At 43.1% G+C, this 26,932-nt stretch overlaps 1 protein-coding gene across 20 annotated transcripts in view; it reads right to left on the bottom strand.

The window, feature by feature from the left end:
* Positions 1-26,932, bottom strand: part of DLG2 (discs large MAGUK scaffold protein 2) — a 1,097,405-nt gene that overhangs the window by 639,153 nt on the left and 431,320 nt on the right. For 14 of the 20 annotated variants that reach the window (XM_068146154.1, XM_068146173.1, XM_068146144.1 and 11 more), the window contains one exon: positions 12,024-12,104. The exons of the other annotated variants lie outside the window; for them this stretch is intronic. In XM_068146154.1, the coding sequence (XP_068002255.1) occupies positions 12,024-12,104 (81 nt within the window). The remainder of the gene's footprint in view (positions 1-12,023; positions 12,105-26,932) is intronic. 20 annotated transcript variants of the gene reach the window in all.

Below are 26,932 nucleotides of genomic sequence, written 5' to 3' on the forward strand. Positions count from 1 at the left end.
TTTATCTGCACTGATTAATTAAAAGCTGCATAATTGCTTGACAAACAGATGCATGTTTTACAAGATGCTGCAACAGTGTACATTTTCCTGGGTTATAAATGCAGGTTACATCAGAAAAGATGCTGCACTAAGCTTTATTCCAGTTCTTCCATAAATTCTCATAATAATAACAGGAGGTTTCACCGTCAGTGATGTCACTATGAGATAGACAGTTAGAGCATGATTTTGAGAGCAGGCCGCAGGCAGGGACAGGTCAAGAGAAGGAAACGCCAAAGCAAAGCTGCCAAGTATTGCAAAGTTACTTAGAAAACAAACAAACAGCTTAGCATTGTAGGAGTGGAAATGAAATGGCAGAAAGGAAAACTGACCTCAACGTTAAGAGTGACAAAGTGTGGCTAGGAAACAGGGGCTAGGGGTTTTTATTTTGGATGCCTGAAACATTTAGTTCATAAAATCAGTCAGGGTTGGAAGGTACCACAAGGATCATCTAGTTCCAATCCCCCTGCCATGGCCAGGGACACCCCACACTAGATCAGCCTGGACAGAGCCTCATCCAGCCTGGGCTTAAACACCGCCAGAGACAGGGTCCCAACCACCTCCCTGGACAACCCATTCCAGGGCTTCACCACTCTCATGGGGAAGAACTTCCTCCTCACCTCCAGCCTGAATCTCCCCACCTCCAGCTTCATTCCATTCCCCCTAGTCCTATCACTACCTGACATCCTGAGCAGTCCCTCCCCAGCCTTCCTGTAGCCCCCTTCAGATACTGGAAGGCCACAATTAGGTCACCTCGGAGCCTTCTCTTCTCCAGACTGAACAGCCCCAACTCCTTCAGTCTGTCTTCATATCAGAACAGCTCCAGCCCCCTGCTCATCCTCCTGGCCCTTCTCTGGACACGTTCCAGCACCTCCACATCCCTCTTGCAATAGGGGCTCCAGAACTGGAGGCAGTACTCCAGGTGGGGTCTCACCAGGGCTGAGTAGAGGGGGAGAATCACCTCCCTTGCCCTGCTGGCCACACTTCTCCTGATGCAGCCCAGGATCTGATTGGCTTTGCGGGCTGCAAGTGCACATTGAGAGCTCCTGTTGAGCTTCTCATCCCCCAGCACCCCCAAGTCTCTCTCCTCAGGGCTGCTTTCCAGCCAGTCCCTGCCCAGCCTGGATTTGTGCCTGGGATTGCCTCCACCCAACTGCAGGACCCTGCCCTTGCTCTTGTTGAACCTCATGAGGTTGGCTTGTGCCCACCTCTCCAGCCTGTCCAGGTCCTTCTGGATGGCCTCCCTTCCCTCCAGCTGTCTGCTGCACCACACAGCTTGGTGTCAGCAGCAAACTTGCTGAGGGTGCACTCAGTGCCACTGTCCATGGCACCCACAAAGGCGTTGGTGAACAAAAATGTTTCTTGTCTACAATTTCCTACTTTAAAACAAATCTCTAAATAATCTCAGTGAAAATCACCAAATTATGGAAAGATTTCCGTTTGAGAGTAACCTGCTGTGTAGTCCAACTCCTTTTCCAAGCAGAACTGATTTCAGTTACAGCAGGTGACTCAAGACCTATATTAATTTTGAAAGAAATGGAAGCCCTCATTATTTTAGGGACCTTCAGGGGGAGCTTGAAAATTTGAGATCCAAAAGGTCTAATGAGTTTAAGCTAAACACAAAATTAAGCTAAGAAAAGAACAATTCTTTCTACAGAACTGCTACACAAAAGAGAGGAATTTGGTTATTGAACATTTAGCTCAACAGGTAAATTGTGTATTTCAAGAGGGACAGAGGCCTTCAGAGATCCCCTTTGAATGCAGGGCAGGAACAGGGAAGGGGCTGTGTCTTCTTTACATCTGTAAGATTACAAATATGTGACTGGGAAGCTTCATCTGCCAAAATAAACCCTGCAATTTTCAAACACCTATGGCCACAGTGAGCTGCAGCTCTTCTTAAATAAGTAGAATAGATTACAGTTATGTATGTGTGTGTGGGAAGATTTAAGCCAACTCATTCAATGATAATTAAAACCTGGATCAGTCCTGAAGGCTTGTATAGTAAAGAAGCTATATATATATATATATATATTCTCTCTCTCAGCAATATGCTCTGCCTTGTAGATAACCATCCTATAGAAAAAAAGGGCTTTTCCCCTGATTTTCTAGGTTTTCTATGTTTGAATTCAACAATTGAACTGCTTCTATTAAAAGAGTGTTTGGCTCCTAGTCAGGCTGCTGAAAACAAAAGGGCATCTTAATTTGTGCTTTGTGGGATTCAATGGCTTCTTGATGTCTGCAGTTGCTACTGGCTTTAGCTACAGATTAAGCTGAACTCTTTAACCTGTAATGTAATCAGCAAGAACATTTTTTTGTAAGCAACAACAACCATTTGATCCCAACAGAAGTGCTGCTGTTTTGCTGTTGGGAGCTGGGTGCGAAAGACATCGTAGAGGAGCCTCCCATGAGAGGAGCTGGAGCCAGCCAACTTAACCAGGTTGCTCTTTATTTTTTTAACCTGTTCCTATTTGCTCACTACAATTCTTCAGATTGTCTACCAATTCCCACATCCCTGGTCAGTGCTTCATTGAGTAAAGGATTGCATTAAAATATGTTTTTAACTACAGTTCTTCATCAAGAAAAAAAATACAAACAAAGCCTTTTCTTTCAGAAGCACAGGCCCTGGATGGTGTGGAGACCTCTGTATTTCTTTAGTGAACCAAGAAAGGGAAAAGCACAACTGATGTGAGTTCCCATGAAAGACAGCTCTGCACTGTGAAGAGATGATTTCAACATTATCACTTTTACCCTGGGAAATCCTTTTTCAATAACACATGAAAAGAATTCCATTTGTAGCGGTCAACCTCCAAAACCAGTTTCTGTAAGCAATCATCAGGCTGTGGGCTATCTGCAGCCAGACCATGGACTAGCACTGTGTGCTTTCCTGCAGGGGGGGAAAATGGCAAGTGTGAAACTGAGTGCACAATAATTTCTGTCCCTTAGAGTTTGGATAAATTGCAAATTTAAGTAAGAGAGTCCATTGGGGCAGCAGGGAGCAGGATAAATTAAAAGCACCTAGGAGTTAATTTAAAGATACAGCACACTCTTTTTTTCCCCATTACAGTAACCATTTTACCTTAAGCTACTTGTTGAATTCTAACTCATCTATGTTCAGAGCTAAAATAATTATCAGTCGTTCTCTATGGTCAGGGATATCCCAGCTTTCTAACTGGAACCAATACCATTTAAGTGTGAATCAGGATGCTGTCTCCAGAAGCAGTGACAGCACTTGTGTAAGGAGGATTAACCTTAGCTGTGCAATCTTTAAAAGACCTGAAAGCCACTGATCTGAGAATATGATTGGAGGTTTCTGAACTCTTTGGAAGCACAATTTCTCAGGTCCTTACTGGTGTGTAATGCTGACTTCGTGCAATGATTTAAAGATTGTCCAATAAATTCCAGGATTCAGGATTGCAGAGATTACTGTTTTTCTAATTCTTAGAAGTTCTGGGGCAGTCTTTCAGTGGTGGAAAATGCTTGTACCTCTCATAATGTGTCAAGTAATCAGGTTATAATGGAGCTACTCTGCCCTGCTGAGACCACACCTGCAATCCTGTGTCCAGTTTGGGGCTCCCCAGTTCAAGAGAGACAGGGATCTGTTAGAGAGAGTCCAACAAAGAGGCAGGAGGATGCTTGAGCACCTCCCCTGTGAAGAGAGACTGAGAGCCCTGGGGATGTTTAGTCTTGAGAAGAGAAGACTGAGAGGGGATCTGATCAATGTCTGTAAATATCTGAGGGGTGGGGGTCAAGTGGAGTGGGCCAAGCTCTTTTGGGTAGTGCACAGGAATAAGCCAAGGAACAATGGAGGCAAACTGGAACAGAGAAAGTTTCAGCTCAGCATGAGGAGAAACTTCCTTACAGTGAGGGTGACAGAGCCCTGGAGCAGGCTGCCCATGGAGGTTGTAGTCTCCTTCTCTGGAGACTTTCAAACCCACCTGGACACATTCCTGTGCAGACTACCCTAAGTGATCCTGCTTTGGCAGGGGAGGTTGGACCTGATGATCTCTGGAGGTCCCTTCCAACCTGACATTCTGTGATTCTGTGCACTTTAGCCCCATCCACAGTAAACTGATAATAATAAACCAAACACCAATAACAACAGAAATTGTGTGTCCTGAGGGAAAAGAAATCTTGAGGAAGTGAAGAACATCCTGATACCACAGTCTGACCGCATAAACGACGTATGAATGGGAATGCAGAGGGTCTGTAATCAAAGTCTAGCAACACTGAATTATTTGTACTGGTTAGGGATGAGAAATAAACTTCTTTTTCCTTAAAGAGGGTTGACTTCCTTACACAAATCTAAGCCATCTTTCATCCAAGTTACAAATACACACCTTACTGTTCTCATGAGACAGAGGGTACAGGGACCACAGGACATAAGAATGCACACAGTATCTTCCGGGAAGAAATCTGGAGCCTATTCATCAGAGCAGTGAGGTTAGCATTTTATCCAGCTACCTGAGCGAGCCAGTGGTCAGGGTCACACACTTGCTGTGCAGCTGGCTATGGGAATTTCAGCTGACACAAGTTATCAACAATTTCTGCTCTGTTTCTCAAGAATGCAGGAAGTGCTTTCAGTGGCTGCACAGCTGCACAGGTACCTTTCTGAACCCTCAAAATGCACAGGCCTTATAGAAAAGGGACTGTGAGGATAGAGCCACCATCATCTTGGAAAATGCTCCTGCCTTAGCTACCAGCTTCACTAACATATCTTACCTATTGTGATTTAAAATGACTGAATAAAACCCTCCAGCTTTTAGTTTATATAATGGAAACAGCAACTGACCCAGCACCAGAGAGTACAATTATAAACAGGAGACTTTGCTGAGAAATGTCTGTGGTGCCTTGGGGAACAATGTAGGTCACAGCATCAATTAAAAACAGAACAACCTCTCCTTTGACTCTCTAACGTTTAACCTCAAACTATTTTGTGGCTGTAAATTAAACACCCCATGCTGCACTGCATCCCATGAGCGACGAAATCAAGAGTAACTAGTCTGAAAGCTCATTTCAAGCTCTAGCACTTGCTTTCCTCCCTTCAACATGGGCGAGCAATAGAGAATAGTGATGTTGTCACTGCTCCCCTCAGCTTGTTGACACAACTGGTATGCATACATGTTATCTGTATATTAATATCAGACCTTGACAGGAAAGCATGTGAGGATTACTTAATCGAGGATTTCAAGTCAGCATTTACCTTTGCTGCTGGCTGCAAGAGAGGCCTAAGATAGTTTAAAACTCTGGGGTTCAGTTTTGGTACCTGGCAGCTCGAGCGAGCAATCTTCTAGGCAGGAAACTTGAATACAGAAATAAATCACTTCAGATGTGTCTGCAGGGGCTGCTCCAGACAGTTTGCCTAATTACTTTTCTAATTTTATGAGAAATATCACTGATGGTTGTTAACAGAAGCCACTGAACGCTTTAAAGGCTTTCACACCGAAAAAACTGCTCACAAATGCTGTCCCTTTTCAGTAGCAATAACTTCCTGTTTCTTAAAAAGAAAGACAATCTTCAGCAGCATTCAAGACAGAGGAAAGCTCTTTGGAAACAATTGCTCTCAACACTGGCTACTTCTGTTCGTGTTTGCTCATCTACAAATCGTGGACATCATCTTGGTTTCATTTCAGTCTTTAGAAATGCAATCATTTGCTTGAATTCTTCTGCTCAGCTTGTGAGGTCGGAAGGTCAACTACATAATGATGATAAGCGGGACTGTGGGAGCAATATCTGACAAAGTCCATGAGGGAGACCACAAGGGAATGTCAACTGACACCACAGTAAAAGGGAAAATAAATGTACCCAGTGTGCCTCCAACTCTTCTGCTGCTTGTGAGCAATCACAAATAATGAGAAGGTCCTGAAGGCAAAAGCAGACCTTCTGATAGCCGTGCATCGCTCTCAGTGCACAAATTCTTCTCAGAGGAATGAGTGAGTTATGATTTTATAGGGGTACACAGGCAAGAGCAAAGACTCATTTCTGAAATCTTGGCAGAGCAAAAAGCTAAATAGCTGTGAGTTAGGAAACGTGGCCCATAGTACACAAAGGAATTGGATCTACACATCAGAGAAATTCCACTTCAATTCAGTCAGTCAATACAATTGAAACTGAAATTCTGCCTCTCTACTGTAATTTTCACGTTACAGGAGCTCAGTTCTTTTTTTGCTAGGTGAAAAGTGAAGATTATGCAAAAGACAGTTACCTGATTAGCCCTATATCCACCACTGCAACAACTTGCTGCCAGTGTTAGGAACTAGCATTCCGCTGTTGAAAGCTTTCAGCAAATCCAGAATGAAATAGAATAGAATAGAATAGAATAGAATAGAATAGAATAGAATAGAATAGAATAGAATAGAATAGAATAGAATAGAATAGACCAGACCAGACCAGACCAGACCAGGTTGGAAGAGACCTTCAAGATCATCACGTCCAACCTATCATGCAACACCACCTAATCAACTAACCCATGGCACCAGCACCCTGTCAAGTCTTCTCTTGAACACCTCCAGTGATGGTGACTCCACCTCCCCGGGCAGTCCATTCCAATGGGCAATCACTCTCTCTGTGTAAAACTTCCTCCTGACCTCCAGCCTAAACCTCCCCTGGTGCAGCCTGAGACTGTGTCCTCTTGTTCTGGTGCTGGCTGCCTGGGAGAAGAGACCAACCTCTGCCTGTCTATAACCCCCCTTCAGGTAGTTGTAGAGAGCAATAAGGTCACCCCTGAGTCTCCTCTTCTCCAAGCTAAGCAGCCCCAGCTCCCTCAGCCTCTCCTCACAGGGCTGTGTTCCAAGTCCCTCACCAACTTTGTTGCCCTTCTCTGGACTCGCTCCAGCAAGTCAACCTCCTTCCTAAACTGAGGGGCCCAGAACTGGACACAGGACTCAAGGTGTGGCCTAACCAGTGCAGTGTACAGGGGCAGAATGACCTCCCTGCTCCTGCTGGCCACATTGTTCCTGATGCAGGCCAGGATGCCATTGGCCCTCTTGGCTGCCTGGGCACACTGCAGGCTCATGTTCATCCTACCATCAATCAGCACCCCCAGGTCCCTCTCCACCTGGCTGCTCTCCAGCAACTCTGCCCCCAGCCTGTAGCACTGCATAGGGTTGTTGTGGCCAATGTGCAGAACCTGGCACTTGGATGTGTTCAATCTCCTGCCCTTGGACTCTGCCCATTTGTCCAGCCTGTCCAGGTCCCTCTGCCGAGCCTCTCAACCCTCCAGCAGATCAACTCCTGCCCCCAGCTTGGTATCATCAGCAAATTTACTGATGATAGACTCAATGCCCTCATCCAGATCATCAATGAAGATGTTAAAGAGCATGGGGCCCAGCACTGATCCCTGGGGGACTCCACTACTGACTGGCTGCCAGCTGGCTGTGGCACCATTCACCACCACTCTCTGGGCTCCACTTCCAGCCAGTTCCTAACCCAGCTCAGAGTGCTCCCATCCAAGCCATGGGCTGACAGCTTGGCCAGGAGTTTGCTATGGGGGATGGTGTCAAAGGCCTTGAATGAAATATTTGAGCTTCACAGTTTCACAAGAGGCAACAGACAGAAACCATTGCTCAACAGTCCTCATAAGGACTTGACCCCGTCTTACATCCCAAATTGCCTGGCTATTCAGTTGTTAGATGTTGAGACAATGACAGACCTTGCTGGTGAATTCAGCAAAAAGAATGAAATGGTTCTGTTCAAAGATTTCACAACTGAAAAATGAACCCTCCTGTTCTAACCTAACTGCACAGAAGAGTGATTTTCTGCCAGTCAGTGACAGGGGGCAAGTAGGATGAGAATAAACAAAGGTGGTTAATTTTAGGTGCAAGTCAAAGCAGGGAGCCAGGCAAGAAATGCTATAATGGGCTGTACTTGGTGGGGGACAAAGCAAAACTGGTTTTTTTTGTAGCACCTCCAGGGGCTGATCAGTGCATCTATGGACTTGTAGACGAGGGAGTCTCACTTTCTTCTTATCTCCATATGTTCTAGAATATTACTGTGTGAGAACATATAATTAACTGCTCTCAGAACATGTGCAATGGTTGTATGATATCTGAAACAGATATAAAGTCTCTTCAGGAAGAATCCTGCTTCTTAAACCACTTATCAATACTTCTCTTTTTTACAGACAGGTAAACAAAAGCAATGAAGCAAGCTGCCCAGGATGACTCAGGAGATTAGTTCCAAAGGCAGAAACTGAAACAACACATCTTAAGTCTAGAATCTCATTTTTAAAGATCACCCAAACTTCAATCAGTTATACACAGTTCACTGAGCCTGGGGTGGGAGTCACACAGCACTAAACCAGCATCAAACCCTCTCAACCAAATCCTGCTGTTCTAATCAAAATTTATCTACTAAAGTTTAAAAATCAATAAAGGAAAATTAATTCAGAAATCAATGACCGTGGAGGGATGCAAATTTCCTCCTCCACCTGTGAAAGCCAGGAGAGGGCTGTACTGAGTTTGGTACAGGATCTAGTGGCTTATGGGCTAAACAAAGCATAAAAAACAGAAAAAAGAAGAAAGGCAGACAAATTAAACCTAGGGACCTCAGAATATACTGCAACGTCTTTGTTTTTGCCCTGGGACATTGACAGCACGTGTGTGGATGAGAGAGAATGCAAGTGTCAGTTGCTGTGAGAACACTCTTCAAGTGAGCTGCCCACAGCGGAGTTTAAACCGGTAGCTGTGTGCAGCAAGCCTCCTCTGTAGCTTCCACATGGAGTCTGACTGATTTGTGGTTGTATTAAAACACAAGTTGCAAATCTCAGGCCAAGGAAAATGTAAAATGAGAAAAGCGGTCCTGGCCTCCATTCATCCATGAGAAGGAAGTAAAAAGGTAGGAAATGCTCTCCTTAGGCCAAGTAATAAAGGTCCACATTTCTTCATTTGAACTAGTGGCTGGGGAAGAAAGTGATAAATTGCATTACTGTTATGAGTTGAATCTCCCTCAATTATATCATCTAATCCCACACTCTGCTTTCAAGAAGCTTTTGCTGGCTCTGCTGGAGCAAAGAGGGGGCACCTGAAACATTCAGGGTTTAAGGAAGAGTATCATTACATCATTGAGGTTAGCCTAATGCATAGCAGTGCACAGCACTGACAGCAATAACTTGTCTTAAACAGAAGTGTACCTACTCCAGAAAAGCGTCTAGTCTGGAAAACATAATGAGATTGAGATCTGGCCCTTCCCTTGACAGCTTGTCCTATATTCTCACTGCTCAAAATGCCTGCCCAGTACTTGCTTCCTTCCGCGCCAGTGCATGTTCCGCTTTGCTCTGCTACTCAAGAATACTTGTGCTCCCAGGCTCCCCACAGGAATACACTGTCGTTAGCTCAGGACTTTTCCCCTACTCTAGTGTCTTTTCCCCCTTTTCATATATAGTTTTAGAGTGCAGACTCCAAAACTCAGAACAATGTTTCCATAACCTCTCTCTATTGCACATACAAATAATATGACCTTATCCCCTCGTTCTTTACTTCCAGTCTGGGGTTTGTGTTGGTTTTTTGCTGGTTTGGTTTTGTGTGGCTCTGTTGGCTTGGTCTGGGTTTTTTTATAACATTTAAAGTTCATAGTGCAAGCCCTACAGAGCTCTCTGTCTTTCCTCTTGAACATTCTTTGTGTTGCTTAGTTCACTGTAGGAGTGCCCTCTGTGTGCCTATGGCTGGCACTGCTTCCTTCTGGCTGTGTAATACTCCTTTCCTAGGTAACACTAACTGTGTGTGAGCGGCCTCCATTTAGCAGGCCGGACTGTAACTGCGTTGCTCTATACGCTGTGTCCTCCTTCTTTTCTGCTTTCTCTGTCTTTGCATCATCTGCAAATTTTACCATCCAAGGCTCCATACTGCCTTCCAGATGATTCTTGAAACCACTGAAACATGTTATTTACATCTAACTTTAACCTGTGGAAAGTTATCCCTCAGAATTTCTGCCTGAGGGTAATTTCTCACTGACTAGTACTTTGAGATGCCAGTTACTGTGAGCAATAGCTTTTTGATCAATTATTCTGTTAATTATTTAAACCAAATAGAATGCAAAGTTAAATAAAATGCCTTGCAAAAGCCTAAACAAAACCTAGGACCATCCAACAGTCAAACTGACAATCTGAAATGAAGTGTATCTAATATAACTGCTTTGCTTTACGACTGTGATGACTATCATTACTATATCCCTACAATTAATCTATTGTTATACTCGCTGTCTTAGCTAAATCATTAATCATTAATCTGTCCAACATTTTCTCCCAAGGCTGGCACAGAGCTAACCTGCTCTGCAGCATTATTTGGAAAATAAAAGTAAAAAATAATAGCATCCTGCTCACAATTCATCTCTCTAGACTATAAAAAATACTCTAATAGATGTCTTCAGGCTCCTTTTTTAAGCTTCTTAGGTGAGAGTTATCAACAACCTTCTGCTTTACTTATTTTATCACTGGCAGATGTTGTTTAACACGCCTTTAAAGATTCAGTGTTGTTTGCATAGTAGGGACACTGGATCTCCTACCACCATATGTGCTTGTTAAGGAGCAAACAGCACTTCCCTCCTACTGTGTGCCACTCAGTATTGAAGAAGTATCAGAGTTTTTTGTTCATCTTTAAATGAATAAGTGACACAATTAATTAAAAAGTGATTGACTAGCTTAATTTTCTCTCCTTTTTTTGTGTTACAAAAGAAAGCAGTAAAAAAATCAGTTATATGCATCCCAATTAAACCAAGAAATAAAGCCTTTCTCAAATTCTTGTGAGGCAGGAATTGAGTGAACAGGTATATACTATAAGAGCTCTGATCCATTATACTGGCCACTGGATTCATCCTGGATTGCCACTTTAAGCCCTACGTATTTTTGGCCTATATATTTAGGGAAATTACCTAGACAAGCTAAGTCATTACAAATTGGTGTCCAGTTGGCAGAGAGCTGTGCAAGGGTCACTCGGAATTGTCATCTCTCCTGTTTATCCCAGTGTCTTTTTAACTCTGAAATCAGAAGATATCAATTTGGACATCAACTGTACTTCACTTTAGACTACTTTTACAGAGATATCCCATTAGTGTGCATTACCCTGAGATCTTAAGCTGCCTTTTTCCCTCCGAGATTGCAAAGGACACAGCTGGCAAGCGACCAAAATATCAAGTTTCTCACACATCTATTATCATAATGGCAGGAGGTCATGCGCTGAAAACTAAGAACCAAAATGCAGCACAAACTAAGCTGAATATTTTGATAACAGACATTCCTGGAGGTTAGTGTCCTGGTGTGAGAGAGTCACTGCTTTTTCTGGCTCATTTGGAGGGATTTGTACCACTGGTTTCAATAACAGCTCCTCAATCAGAAAAAGCTCTTCAATAAAAACAACAGAAAAAGCAAATAACTTCGACAATGCTTTTGTCTGTCAGGCTCTTCAGGTCCCTGATAGCAGCACTAGTCAGCAGAAATATTCTCAGTCTGCCTGTCATACATCCCAGGCTGGTCCTGCCTGTTACAACTCAGAGAATAAGACAATAAAAAGAAATTTCAAAACAGTCAAGGTGAAATTTTCCTGATCACATGGGACAGCTGAAGTCTAGACACGTGCATCTGAGTTGCTTGACTATAAAGAATGCCTAGGAAATGGAGAGAGAAAATAATTTTTAGGTCATGATTCACCTCCACCTAAAGGAGACATCAAAAACAGTGTAGGAGAGTTGCATTCAGGAAGAGACTCCCCGCTGCCTGTCACAGCAATAGCATTGTCTTCCTCAAATGTCAATTCAGGTGAGGCCAATTTGTCTTCCTATCAGTCCAATTTGTTTCCAGTTTGATCCATATGTAGCTGAGGCTTCTGGTATGTCTCAGCAGCTATTGAAGTATTCACCCAAACATTTTGTTAACGTCAACCAAGAGGGCGTGGGTCTAGGGGAGCACTGAGGAGAGAAATGGCAAAACTATGAAGCAGCAGTCAAAAGCTATTTCCTTGCCTCAAAATATTTCTCACAGGTAAATTCACTACTCTCACCTGTGCATTAGTCCATTCCATTTCAGGAAAAGGTCCCAGCTGAAGGCCTCTACCTGTGGGATTCTCTTCCTCTTGGCCTTTCTGGAAGCACATAGAGACATCTGCTCAGGACATGTTCCACACTCAGACTTTTCATCGTGTTTGCATATGGTGCTTAGGTGTGTGGGCTTTGCCTTCCCAGGCTGTTTCACTGGGGCTGGGGTTCATTCTTGCTAGAACTGCTTTGGGAAATAATCTGGCATGTTATCTATTCCCTTCAAGCTGTAAATTGGTGTTAATGTATCTTAAATTGCCCGGAGGCTTGCCAATAAAAATGAAAGGGCATTCTATTATTGACTATACGAAATGTGAGTGCATATTATTGATCATGGATATCTATGGAACAGCTATTTATCCTTCAGTGGAGAGCAAATGAAGGATATATATTTTACTATTAACTCTGTACTACTATATTCCAGTTTGTTTTTGCTAAGCAACATCTACCAATCAAGTAATTTTTAGCAAATCAGGCAAAAAGTCTCTACAGAATAAATAAATACTCTTGACAGTCCACCTCTCTCTAGCTAAAATTAGAAATAACCCTGTTGCTTCTACATTTTAAAACCCACTCTAATTATCACTATGAATTTGTGAGGTTTTAACAGTAGGAGACTATACATTTGCTTTTAATAAACATCAGGCTTCGTTTTTTGTGAAACAGAAAGTCTGCAATGAATTCAGGCTCCCACTTAGGCATGAGTCAATGCCATTGTGAAAAAAATGAGTCCTTAAAAAACAACCATATGGAAGAGCCCTGTCATTAAAAGAGAGGCTTATGGTGCAAGGATTGCAGTTTTTGTTAACAGCAAAAATACCATGTCTGCAGCTATGCATCCAGTGCCTTTTGTTTTACAGCATGTGCAATGCTTCAGGTATTGAAAAGCAGTTTTGCATTTTCACCGCTGCTCACTACGAACCTTTCACAATGCTGACCCTTACCTTGCAGTATGGCACTACAGAGACTTCTTCTCTGTATTACTAAAGAACACAACTCTTTAAAAGCAGGATATAACACTTCTTCAGTCTCACCTGCAAGATTGAGTCTTTTTTAACAGCAAACACGAGACCACTCAGCTAACAAGTCATTGAGGGACATCTCGAAGCACTCCTAGTAAAAAGGTTGGCTCCCAAAGGTCAAAAGAATAATAGAAATCAGGCTATATAATTTGTAATGTTAAGTATAGTCTAAAGAAAAGGGACTTGTAGCTCTGCTTAAAAGGTTGCTGCTGTCATGCAACATTGTTCTTAAGAGCTGAGCCCTATATTGATGCTGTCAGACTCCAAGCACTTAGATGTGTCAGCTAGGAGCAGAGCCCTTTGAGTCATGGGAAACTCCTGAAAATGGTTCAGGGTTTCAATGCCCTGGGATGAACTGAGGGCTGGGTGTTCAACCAAGCTCATACAGACAGGACTTTCAATACCACAAAACCAAGAGACTGGCTTTTACAGTGTAATCAGTAACCATGGAGTCCCAAATACTAGAATCAAGTCTACCAGAAGCAACTGAGACAGTTAATGCACAGTGCCGTGAGGCTTGATGCGTTTTTACCACAGTGAACCTCTGCACATTTGTAGTTTGGTTAGTGGATTTGGTTCAGAAGACTTTTGAATAGAAATGTGTAGCTTCATAAACACAGGCAGAAGAAATGCTCACAGAGCAGTAAGTGCTGCTTTGATAGAAGAAACATCAGATGCAAAAACAAGGAGCAGAAGCACCTTCGTGTATCAAGTTTTGCAGTCTGTTGCATAGAAAAATCCAAATATTCTGCTTCTTAAATTGTGATTTAGAGAAATGTACAATTTCACCCTACCTCACCTGTTATGGACTACCGTGACAGATGTGATCTCTCTGAACTTACCTCGAGAAATCCGGTCAAAGTTTTACACCAGACCAGAGACGAACAAGTGTCAGTGTCTAAGTGCTCTGCTGTTAGAAGAGTTTAAACACATCTTTAGTCTGGGCAGCCTTCTAATCCATAGGGTAAGGAAGGATAAGATCAGTGTCACCGGGGGGGTTGGGGGGGGAAATGGCACTAATAAATACTGGGAAATCCCCTAGTGCAACACAAATGATCTTCACAAAAGACTATTGCACAGCTCCATCCAATGAATCAAGCAGACAAAGAAAACTGATGAAAACTAAGTTTTCTGTTTATAAAGGTTTTGAGAAGGTGAAGAATTTCCTGTGCAAATCTCAAGGAATTGCAAAGTTCCTGATGGTCTTATGTGGAGGGCACTGAATACTGCTATGCCAAGTGAAAATAAGAGTACTAAAACATGAGCACAGGGAGGAGAGACATGTAAAGAACATTGTGACAAAGCAATGAAAATCGTTGCGCTTGCAAGGAGCTGAGTGTGCTGAGCAGTACCTGTGAGCACAGTGCTCAGCCTGTTCCTTACGCCAGCAGCGTCATGTCTAGGTGAACTCTGCATAATTTACACACGCATCATTACTAGGCACTAGAGCAGGCATTTAGCATGAGATGATGAACTTCTGTGGCTAACAATTGCTGTTAAACTAAAAGTTTCAGCTACATTGGGTAATAAGGGGAAGGCAAATTTCAGCAAAAAGCCCAAATATTTCTAGGAGGCTACCGTTTCCTCCTAAAATTTACAGCAGAATAAAGACGACTCGATAGCACTTCAGTGATAAGTCCAAAAATACTTTTAAAACAGGCTTGTGAATGAAATGAGAATTCAGGAGCAGCAGATGGGTTTAACTGCTGTTAAATGTGGAGTGATTTCCAAGAACATGTTGTATGTAATAATAAATAGCCAGAGACAGAAAGTTTCCTTAGCAGTTTAAATCCTGAGCACACAAGCTAAGTGAGGGGTACGAATCTTTGGCTCACTGCAGCATCCTTGCATTTTACACCCTGTCTACAGCAGCAAAAATGCTTCTTATTGACAATGCATGTCAGCAGTGGGTGCACTTAAAGCAGTGCTGAGCATGGTTTCACAAGCAGGCAGGTTTAACATGGGTTTTCTGAAACAAGAATAGTTCTTGGCTGTGCTTGCAGGTTAATCATATTCAGCACCAGTGTATTCCTTGCCAGCAGTGGATAATTGTGCTAGTGTACACAATGCCTCAGTTTGTGCATATGTTTTACATAATAACCCTGTTATGAATCGCCTCCTCTCCTAATTCTTAATCTCAATGTGGGAATTGGGATGGCATGCTGCATCTAAGAATTTCTGCAGCCAGGATCTGACTGCCTCCATGTCTTGTGCACTGTTAGTTTGAAGCAAAACCCAAAGCCCTGGAAGCACGGCGCAGCAAGTGTCAACTTCCTCGTTTGAAAAACAGATTTGTCTTCTCCTCTCAATCCACTAACAGCTGGGATTGTCAAGTGGCAGCTATGACTAAGGTAGAGTCTCTGCACTTGTTACCATCCATCAATATATTTGACTTGCACAAATATTTCTGACATGGACTAAAGCTGAAATTTCTAAAGCCATACAGTAAAGCACTAAAGTACAGATGGGGCTCAAAAGAACAAGTGCACCTGGCAGTGAAAAGCCTACACTGGGATTGAAGCATGGAAAAAGAACTGGGGTTTTTACCTTCTACTAAGGCAATCACTTCTGTAAAACAAAGGTTTTGTGAGGAACTTTGGAAAAAGAGCACCAGTGGGTTCAAAGCAGTCCCTGGAGTTCAGTGTAGGTTTACTGTATGTGACTCCCTGCAGAGTTGCATTAAGATTTATTCTCGTTAGTTAATACATAATATCACTAGCTGCTTAGTAACGTGTTGGATGAGCTGGAGCTGACAGGAAAAGGGAACAAGTCCAGTAGAGAAAGGTGGGGAATCAAGTGAAAGGACTGTGCCAGACAAGCCCGGGGGATCAGATCTTGGTTGTGGGTTACCAAGCATGCACCGCCTCTGTTGATTTGACAGCCTACTACCTTTCACTGCTGCTCTAGAAAATCGTGTCTTCTACACTGGCATCCCATAGAACACCTCTGTTTCCAATTAATTATCTTCATATAAATATTGAGATAGCTAGTGCAAACCCACATCTCTACAGTCCTATTATTATACTCCACTCATGAAATGAATAAAATTAACTCAGTCTAACTGATATTTGTGTCACATTCAGTGATTACTTGGTGCCCAGGGGTCTTCTAAGAGATCTTCCTCATTTCTTGTCTGGTACTTTCTGCTTGCTCAGAAGCAAGTTATTACTCCATTGCCTGGGAAAATCATCCATTAAAGCAGCAGTCCTCAACGCATGCCTTTTGTTCCCATCTCAAAGTTACTGGTTAAAAAGCACCAGCTGTACAAGCTAACATACTTCTGGTGAATCTAATAAGTCATCTTACCGGAGGAGAGTAGTTTGGTTGGAGATTTCCAGAGCTGTTTCTTGCGTCCAGTGTGTCACAACTAAACCAAGCTTACTAACACTTCAAACAGGTGCCAACCCACTTCTTTTGGTTGCTCCTTGTTCATGTTTCTGCCTGTGTTGGTCATCTCAACCCAATGTAATACTCCTGTGCCACCAGGCTGAGTAACAGTGTAGTCATTTTTCAGTGTCAGGCTGGTTCCTAAATTCCAGTTTTTGGGAAACAAATTTAAGCCTGGGACCCTCTTTTCTTTTTTCTTTTTTTTTTCCTGCTAAATCTTTGTGAATGCTTGAGACTTTGTCTGTAAGCAGCATGCCTCTCACAAGTCTGCATTCAGTTCATGAATCATGTATGTTACTAATGACAACAAAAATTCTTTATCTGCAGGAAAGCGGAGATTCCCCAGGCCACTTGGCAATTTGTTTGTGATCAGTATAAGATTAGAGACTGAATTCCCAGGATTAGGAGCATGAGACATTTGCACTCAATCTAAAATCTTCTGGATTATGGTACACTGTTCAGCCTTTATCACCTGTAATGCCAAAGCTATTCTCAGGCTTCACTGAGTGGAACAGGAGGTTTGAAAGAAACTTAGTGTTTCACTCACGAAGATCCTAAGTGAAATAAGATCCTCTAATTCTGGAAGATTGTAAATTAAATAAGACCCACTAATTCTTCTCATCTTGCCAAACTCTGTGTTAAAACACTAATGTCCCTCTGTTGCTCTCTCCACACAAAAACCCCCAAGCCCCCGCGTCTCAAGGATGAATGTGCCAATGTGGATCAATGTTATGATGTGACAGTACACCCCAAAAATCAAACAGCATAGAACTTTGTTCAGCTTTGACCCAGTACCTCACTCTCCCAGAGAGCTTCTGCCCCTGGCTTTCTCACTCCTCTAGGTATTGCTGCTTGTGAAGATAGCACAGAAATGCTTCCGCATGACATATTTTGGCTGCCCAGGACAACTCAAATGGCAATATATATGAGTGGATTCCTAAGGTACATCAAGCTCATACAATCACTTGGGATAAATTTTCACTGCACATGATTTGATTTTGGTTTTCTTCCCAAACCTAAGTGTGCTTTCTCTGGCAGTCCTCAGGTTAAGGGAGATCATCCCATATAGATTTGAAAGTGGTTGGTCTCCACTGTCTTTTGTGATGCCTCTGGAGACTATAACCGTGCTCATCAGCTGAGATGAGGGAATTTATACACCAGAGAGACCTGTCTGATTTTAAGCTGTCCTCAGCTATCACTGGAGAAAGGCACAGATTTCCCATAAATATGGCGATGGATCTACCTCACACACGCTTGGGGAGTCTCAGATATCCTGTGACATTTAAAATGCTGCCAAATGCACAAAATATACAGCATTTACAATATTTGCAGGTGTTCACAATATTTATGGGTATTTGCAATTTACAAACAGTACGAGAGCCCCCCTGGCCAAAAAACAGGGGAGCTAACGGCTTTCCTCTTCCCTGCCCCCTTCCCTCTACCCTCCTGTACACGAGGGACGAGAGAAAGAGCAGAGAGTGGTTTAGTCAGGATACTCAGCCAAAACAAAGAAGACAGCCAAGGTCAGCAAAGCCAAGCAGAAGCAAGTTACTGTCTCCAGAGCGAGGAAGCCCAACGAGAGAGAAAGAGAAGCCCACACAACCAGCTTATGTTTGTAATCTATCCAACGGCATTGTTTAGAACTTACCATTATTTTCCTTGTTACACCCAAGGGTGATTTATCTACATTCTACCACTTTCTGTTCAAGATCTGTGGAAAATTTTAAAGGCACAGCCTAAAACTACCACAGTTCTCCAAAGTAAACTCTGATTCTCAGAGATCTTTTCCCATTTAGCTTTTGCACACTGCTGTGGCTGTGCCTCTTTAATGGCGGTAGGTGCAGCGCTTAGCTCTTTTGCTATCAGTAGTAAATTTACTATCTATTATTCAAGCCTCTAGTCTTCTAGCAATGAAAACAACTGCTCTGGCAAAAATAGTGGGGTGTGTGCCATGTCCAGCTGCATAAATATACCATTCTCTTCCAGTTCAATTGCGTGTTTGTCTCCTAACGGACTGCTGCTCATTGTTCCTCTGAGGACTCATCTGAGCAAAACACATTGCTGGCTCTTGCCAACTTTTGCAGAGTGATATAATACATCCTCCTTCTCACATCTTTCCCTTTGTGACACCCAGTGGGTTGACTTCTGCTAACTAAGTTTGCTTCTGGAACTCCACACACTTTTTGCTGCAGTCAGAGTTGCAATGCTGTATGATTAGCTCTTTTCTCTTACAGTATTGACACTCTCAATCAGGATATAATTGTCTGCCCATTACTCTGAGTCTGGACTTGATCTCTTCTGCTTATTGCCAGATTCTTACATCCTTCCTTTTGGGATCCTTTAGTGAAGTTCCTGAGATTTATTTACCCTCCCAAGCACAAGAGCCGTGCTAGGAGGTGACTTGGGCATGCTCAGTCTCTCCTCCCCTGTTTTCTGACAGAGAACAGCCAAGTAGGCTCGACATGCTCTTGGAAGAGCTCCAGCTGAATGACTGGGAGAAAACAAACACTGGGTGTATGTAATACAGAATATAGAGTCAGCATGTGTTCATAGTTCACACCAAGAATCAGCCTCATGGGGTGTGCAGGAGACTACACTTACATCTCAACGTACATGTAACCAACACAAGCTTATCAAAGACAACCCTCCCAGCAATGCCAGAAGGCTTTTTACTCAGGGTTTCCATAATCTTCTGTATATCTCATTAAAACCACTACTGATATTTCATGCTTATGGGGTAGAGAACACTCATCTGTCTGTACTTCAGTTTTATCATCTTTTTGTCTGGGGCCACAAAGAATAGCAAACATACTAAGGCTTTTAAACCAGTGACTAAGAAAAGAAGCTGCCCTTTGCAGCACTCTAGAGGCTGCTGCTTTACCTGTCCTCCAGCCTCCTGGAGAATTTCAGCCTGGGTGGAGCTGGCTTTGACGTGCTTCACTTTCCCTCTCTGTGCATATTCTCTGTTCTTTATTAGCTCACTTTATGAATTATGCTCAGCAATCCCTTAGCTCTGACAGCATTTGCAAGAGGTGTCCTTTATTCCCAGCTAGGAATGACCAAAGAAATCTGATGCCACCTCTCGAGACCCAGAGACTGTATGTTGGTGGCTTACTGACATGAAGGCAGTGGCATTCACGGGTTATCTCAGACAGGCATTCAGCAGCTGTCTCAGAGAAGGCTAATCTAGAAAAGGCCTCGTCATGAAGCTTGTTCCAAATACATGCTGCTTGGTTTTAAAGCTGGATTTCAAACCTCTCTTTCCAATGAAATCTAACAAATGTTGCTACAAACAGAACAGAAAGCAATTATGATGGAAAACATTTAAGGAGTATAACTATGCTGCATTTCTGAGTGCCTTCAGGGGCATAAATGTACATTTTAGCTTTTGTGCTACATCTAAAGGAAATATAGCAATTCAGAAACATGCTGGCAGGAAATCTTTATGCTGTTTAATTTTAGCAGGATGCTGAGTATTAGACGTCGACCTCATGACTCACAGGAAAAAAACATGTATTTAAAGAACAGAAATAATTGCTCAACCTCAGTCAGTCCAGCTTTCCTATATTTAAAGACATTCCCAAATATAATTGCTCTAACATTTAATCCTCCCAATGACTACAGAAATTTTTATGAATTTTCTTTCGTAACATTTCTCAATTCTCTTTTGATAATTTTTTATTAAGTTAATACTGAAATGCACTTCATATCCTCACAGCTTGTAAATATGATAGACTTACTTCCCTCTCTGGGTTTATATCTTTGGGAATTTAGAACCCTGCAAAGAGAGGGACCTGGGAGTACTGGTTGATAGGCTGAACATGAGCCAGCAGTGTGGCCAAGAAAGCCAATGGCATCCTGGCCTGCAGCAGGAGCAGTGTGGCCAGCAGGAGCAGGGAGGTCATTCTGCCCCTGTACACTGCACTGGTTAGGCCACACCTTGAGTCCTGTGTCCAGTTCTGGGCCCCTCAGTTTAGGAAAGATGTTGAGATGCTGGAATGTGTGGAGAGGCTGAGGGAGCTGGGGTTGCCTAGCCTGGAGAAGAGGAAACTCAGGGGAGACTTGCTGTCTACAACTACCTGAAGGGAGGTTGTAGCCAGGTGGGGGTTGGTCTCTTCTCCCAGGCAACCAGCACCAGAACAAGAGGACACAGTCTCAAGCTGTGCCGGGGAGGATTCGGCTGGATATTAAAAGTTCTTCACAGAAAGAGAGATTGGCCATTGGAATGTGCTGCCCAGGGAGGTGGTGGAGTCACCATCCCTGGAGGTGTTTAAGAAGAGCCTGGATGAGGCACTTGGTGCCATGGTTTAATTGTTTAGATGGTGTTGAGTGATAGGTTGGACTTGATGATCTCAAAGGTCTCTTCCAACCTGGTTGATTCTGTATTCTGTAAATCTTCCTATTACTTTTATCAGTCTGCTCAGAACATATGGATACATACATGATGTTTATGTATTTGTGTGCTCAGGTATGTAATGTCTTTTGAGGTTATACAACAGCTCAGAAAGAGCACGCTCCTATTTAGCAGATGCAGTAATGTGTATTTAATTGTCTAGGGAAAATGAGACATCTTCAGCTCTTCTTCTGAAGTATTAATCCTCTTTCTGAGCTACTACCCTGAAGAATTATGTCACTGAAAATAGAGTTACAGGGCCACTGCAGGGGGGAAAAATAAAAGAGAAGCTTTAGTTTGGAAAAGTATTTTACATAATGCTTGCAGAGCTCACTATCATGAACATGCCATTCCCTGAATCTCATGACAGTAACAGAAATGAATAGCACCCTTCAATGCCTTCACCAGCTACAAACATTTCACAGGAGTATAATATGTGGGGGGTTTGTTGTGGGTTGGGTTGGTTGGTTGGTTTGCTTTTGTTGGTCTCTGGTGTGTTTTTTTTCCCCACACAACTTTCCCTTTTTCACTCTGTCTGAACAGAATAGCTCACATTTCTTACAGCTGTCAGTCACTCCCCACTTCAGCATTAACCACGTCTCTCACCCTGATCATCATCCCCTTGCTCTGCTGAGGCCTTCAATTATGAGAGGGGTGGCTGGTACTGAACGTACGCAAGGTGTAGGGGGGTGAAGAGGAAGAGTATCTCATGGCAATGCCTGCTAGAAACATTCTTAGGAGGACTGAAGAAAATTCTGCTATGCCACCAGAGCCCTGCATCGTCCATGACCCTCACTTGATAGGCAAATGATGCCTAACCCTTTAACAAAAATAAGAAAAAAGGATGGAATTGGCTCTGCAGTACTAAGTGCTTTCATCAAAGCACAAAGTGTAATCAAATTTTGATGCTAGTGAGCTCACCAGAAAAAAATGGATGCCAAATTCTTCTTACTAGCTCTTGAAATTCATCACTGCAGGGTGCTTGCCACAATCCTAGCTGAACTTGGAAAATGATAGATCAGATTTATGGCAAGATACAGAGCATTTGAGCACTATGTTCAAGCATGAATGCTTGTGAGACTGGACAGAAATGCAAACTCTCCTCTTGACTGCACCACTTGGCTAGAGAAACAGCAAAAATAAATCACTGTTAAAGATGAGATTTCTGATCTGATTAACATCCTCCTGATCAGCAAGCCCTAAATCACTCTGGCCATGATAATGAACGATCCTATTCTACCCAAACATATACCCACATCCACTGCAGACAGGAGACTGAGCTAAGGTTGCCATGGGAACATACCTCCAGAATTTTGGGGGTTGCAGGATTACAAAAAACCCAAATCCAATGTTTCAATAATTTAGTTCTAGCTTGTGTTCAGGTTTTCCTTAGGCAGGAAGACTTTATCTGATGGGTACAGCCCACTGGGACAACGTTGTTCAACATTTCCAAAACATGGTGTTCTAAGAGGGGAGCATTTTAAACCAAATCACTGTGCAGAAGTGACTGCAACACAGACTAGAAATAGAGTCATAGAATGGTAGCAATGGGAAGGGATTTTGAGAGATCATTAGATCCAACTCCCCTGCCAGAGCTGCATCAGTGTTACACCAGGTGGGTCAGGTGCTGATAAGATAACCACCATCGCAGCACCAAACTCAGCACAAGCTGAGAGACTGCACCATAAGCTATGCCAGCTTTTGGCATAGGTGGGCACTGAGAGATGGGCAGACGCACAACACTTCTGGGACCTGATTCCTCTCCTCCACCAGGAGCCTATGTACCACATGCATTTAATCCTCATTGAGGAGAACAAGCAGTCTCCAGACTTGCTTGCCAGGCTCACCCTCCATTCATTCTTACTTCCTCCTTTTTCTTCTCCTTTGCGCTTTCAGGCCAAGTCCCAAATCTGCCTGGAAGCTCAGAACACTTGAGTTAGCCCTGAGTGTAAGAATACACTCAGGCTCCTCATCCAAATTTAGGCTCTGGGTGCTCAGAAGAGTTGACCTACAATTGAAAGTTAACAATTGAAAGTATTCAGCAAATCGTCTTAATCAACAAGTTGCCTCTCCAGATGAGGGCTTTTGTGTCTTACAGAGGTAGTCTGAAGATACCAGAACAGAAGAATGGTCATGGGAGTGATCTGTCTTTCAGTGAAAGGAATGTATTCCTCTGTGCTGTCAATCTCCAGAATGAGATGCACCATTAAAAACAGCAGCACCCTTTCCTCCACTTTCGACCATGTTGCTTCCTCTAGAGACTGAGACCTTGCCAGAGGTTATACATAGATCAGAGGACACTCACTCTGCACAAGCATTAATTGATCTAATTGCAGTAACAGTGTCACTACTAACCCCAAGAACATTAGCTTCGTAGCCTGCAGTTGGAATACATGTACAGGCACTGCTGTCAGTGCTGCAGACATGGGAAAATATGCTTTCTGGAGAGCCATCTGGTGTGCTCACAGGCAAAGAAACTTAGAAACACCCAAGTCTTTGGGACTGTAATGAAATGAGACCCTACCATATAGGTCTGTATTGAGGAAGGAGTTTGGTTAAAATATTCAGTATAAGTCTCCTCCCCAAAGGAATAGCACTTAATCCATGTTGAAATATAATTGTGTAATTGGAACCCAAGTGTTTGGGTTATGTAAAAGGTGCTGTAGGCGTATCAGCTTAGACAGAGGTAATTAGATCTTGTATATTAACATTTTTTCCTTAAAGGGATAATCAGCAAAATTTTCAGTAGTGGGGATGTTTAAACCTAGGAACTTGAAGGGAAAAAGGTGCTTTTTGGACCTCCTCACTTAGTTGTATGTTTGCTTTGTTCCTACCTCTGTTGCTGACTGCACTGTAAGAGTATTTTTCTCAGTAGATTGCTTGCTTAATGCAACCCCAGCTGGGTGCCTACACAATGGCAGTGCTGCTATTGCTTTTGGTGAAATCAGCATAAAACTGAACTGCCTGCAAGCATCAATCTTGGAGCTGAAAACAGGGCTAGATAGTAGCAGTAAATAATACAATACCTGGCACGTGTATTCAGTAATGGGTGATATACTGAAGCCAGAAAAGAAGGCAGGGCCAGAAATGGAAGAAATCAGAGCTTTAATCTCTCCTCAAGGCAAGGGTTAACATTTTATCTAGAGAAGACTAAACCTCCACACATCACTGCTTAGTCAGTTTGAAGGATACAATAAAAACAAATATGATTCTACTCACAGTAAGCCAAATGGCAATCAATGGCTTTACAGCTCTCGAGGATCCAATTGAAGCCCTTGAAGCATCAAGTGGCTGTGCAGGAGGATAGGTGCCTGCTCTCTCATGGGATGAAGAAAGGAGAATGGTGCTAACTTCTTGGATTTGCTAATATATTGCAAAGCTTTCTAGAGAAGACAACCTGTTTATTTTGAAAATGGTACACTGCATCTCTAGGAAGTGATAAAGCAGAGCACAAATTAAAGCTGGGGGAGTTCTCTTGTTTGGTTTCATGTGGGCTTTGCTTTAAGTGAAAAAAAATGCATGTGCAGTTCTTCAGGAAACAAACAAACAAACACAACCCCACCAGCACCACAACACCCACACACAAGGGCTACACCAGGTATTTTCTGATTGACTGCTGTTATCCAGGCTTGTTTCTTCGACTCTAAACTCTTCCCATGGACGAAACTTCAGGAGTAAAACTCAGACCTGAAGCTCCTCACTGGGAAATTCGTGTCAGACTTTGGAATCAGACAAAAGTGTTGACAGAAACGAAGAGACAGTTAATCCAAGCTAGAACTGTTTTCCCAATGTCCCCCTCCATGCAATTCTGCTGAAGACAGGCCTGTCTCTGCTGATGCAGGACTTGCTGAGAAGTTTGGGAACACTACAGACACCTTGTTTCCAGGCAGGTAAAAAGCCTCTCCTGGTAAGCGAAGGGACAAAGCTTACTTATGGCTTTGTTCTTAAAGTGTCAAAAGATCAGGACATGTGGATTGAAAAAGTTGGGTGGTCTACAAAGAGCTTCAATGCACACCTGCATTGACCACCACACATGAGAGGCGATGAGAAGCAAAAACCTGTCACCGAGTCCCATAAGGAAAGCTTCGTTTTCCCTTAGTTCAACCCCTACCAGGTATGTGACAAAGAGATGGACAGCCCTTCATGGACATACCTCCAGGAGTATTCCCAGCATAAATATCAAGTAAATCAATGTATTTTTGCCCTAGGGTTAGTGACTGGAAGTTCTCAATACAATAAAGGATTTTTTTAAAGGCAGATATTCAGACCAAAACAATACAGCAAGGATTACACAGCTCCTTAAAAAATTCAGAACCTTTTTCATCTGCCAGATTTCCAAGGTGCATTTGTTCTAAAATGTGTTTTCCATGGTGGGATTGCACCTGCAGACAGCAGCTGAGCACAGTGGTGCATTTGGGAGCAGCAGCAGGTCTACATGTCTCTAAGCAGTCTGCACTCTTCCTAGGCGTCAAGCAGGAGGTCAGCAGCAAGCTGCTAAATGGCTACACCTAGGCCAATAGGTTATCTATTGGTAGCAGATACAACCAGAAGGCCACCACCACCTGAAGACAGGTTGTTTCCAGCCACAGAATTTCCAGGTCCTTAGGTGCCTCTGCTCATAGTTATGGCATTTAATGTTTAGTGACAACACACTGAAAACAATAAAAATGTTTTGTTCTTTTGGGATCTTCCCTGCTGACCTGTACAGAAGTGAGGTGCCTGCAAAGATGCTCTCCTTTGGGAATGGGACTGTAACTTTAAGCATCATCACACAGGCACGACTCTGTGCTGCTTTTACTGGGACAGAATCCCAGGACAGCTACAGTCTGCACACCACTAGCGCTTCTGGGTCAGCCAGAAGATCAAGCTGGGAGAGGCAAAGACAGAGCAGCTGGCCTGTGCTGGCTACAGGTGTACTCCAGACCATAAGCATCATGTACATTGTAAAGGGTGAAGTTTGCTGGAGATGGGGCCTCTTTCTCCTCTCAAGGATCCCTGGAGGGGCCTGCTTATCAAGTCCTCCCTGGAGGGGCGTGCTTATCATTCTGCTCCTGCAGACTGCTTTCCTGTTTATTGTGACCACTGCATGTTCATTGGGCTGAGTTGAAGGTTACATACACCACTCATAACGGCATTAGCATTAGTTTTACTGCTTCATCAGGTCTGTTTCAGAGCCCATGGCTCTCTGCTCCTTTTCCTCAACCCGCTCCCTGGCCGGGGTGGGGTTATTGAATGGGAGAGCAGCGGCTGTAGTTTAACCCCAGATACAGGCTGAGTGTAGACAGGGTCAGACAGAAGTGTTTTGTTCATGCACTGTAGGCTCAGGATCATTATTATAAGGGGAAGGAATTCATTTTCAAAGCTTCACACAGAGAAAACCTGATTTGCAGAGTAACAAATTCAAAAACTATTCAGCTTTTTCTGGTTTTCAGCACCTTCTCTTTTGTCCTGCTACAGCTTCATTATTTCCTTATTCTTTGCAGTACATGCTAGACTTTTGGATTAAAAGAAACCATTCCATATTAGCTGCACTACAAAAATTAATTTGATCTCACAGTTGGTGAATGAAAGTTATCAGAACTTTTATTCACTCGCAGGAAATAAGAATGTAATACCTAAGGAACCCCAAAGGAATGCTGTACTTACCCTAAATTATCACTTTTGCGTGGTTTGACTTGTACTCAAAGAGCCTAACGCACAACTACATCAGCCCACTTAGCAAAATCTTGTGCCAAAACTTCCTGGCCCTAAATCCCTCTGAAATCCAACAGATACCAAAGGACTACATGAACTGTTGTACTTTAGACTCATTTGATGCTTTGTGGAGCTTTTGTCAAGCCAGTCTGAGTGTAATAGGAAAAGAAAGAGAAGCCAACCTTCTGGGGCCTTGCACCCTTTAAAAAAGTCAGCATTATTCTCAGACCAGATAGTGACATTTCTTGCAGTACCCACTCCTACTGAGCTCTGAGAGGATCTTGCATGTAAGCACCTCAATAAAAAGCCCTAACCCTGATTTCTGAGACCAAACTACACTCAAGGATAAACATCTTATGAACTGCTGTTGTCAAATCTG

This window comes from Melanerpes formicivorus, unplaced genomic scaffold, assembly GCF_026170545.1.
Source record: "Melanerpes formicivorus ecotype bairdi unplaced genomic scaffold, bMelFor1.0.p_v2 SCAF_1, whole genome shotgun sequence".
Classification (NCBI taxonomy): domain Eukaryota; kingdom Metazoa; phylum Chordata; class Aves; order Piciformes; family Picidae; genus Melanerpes; species Melanerpes formicivorus.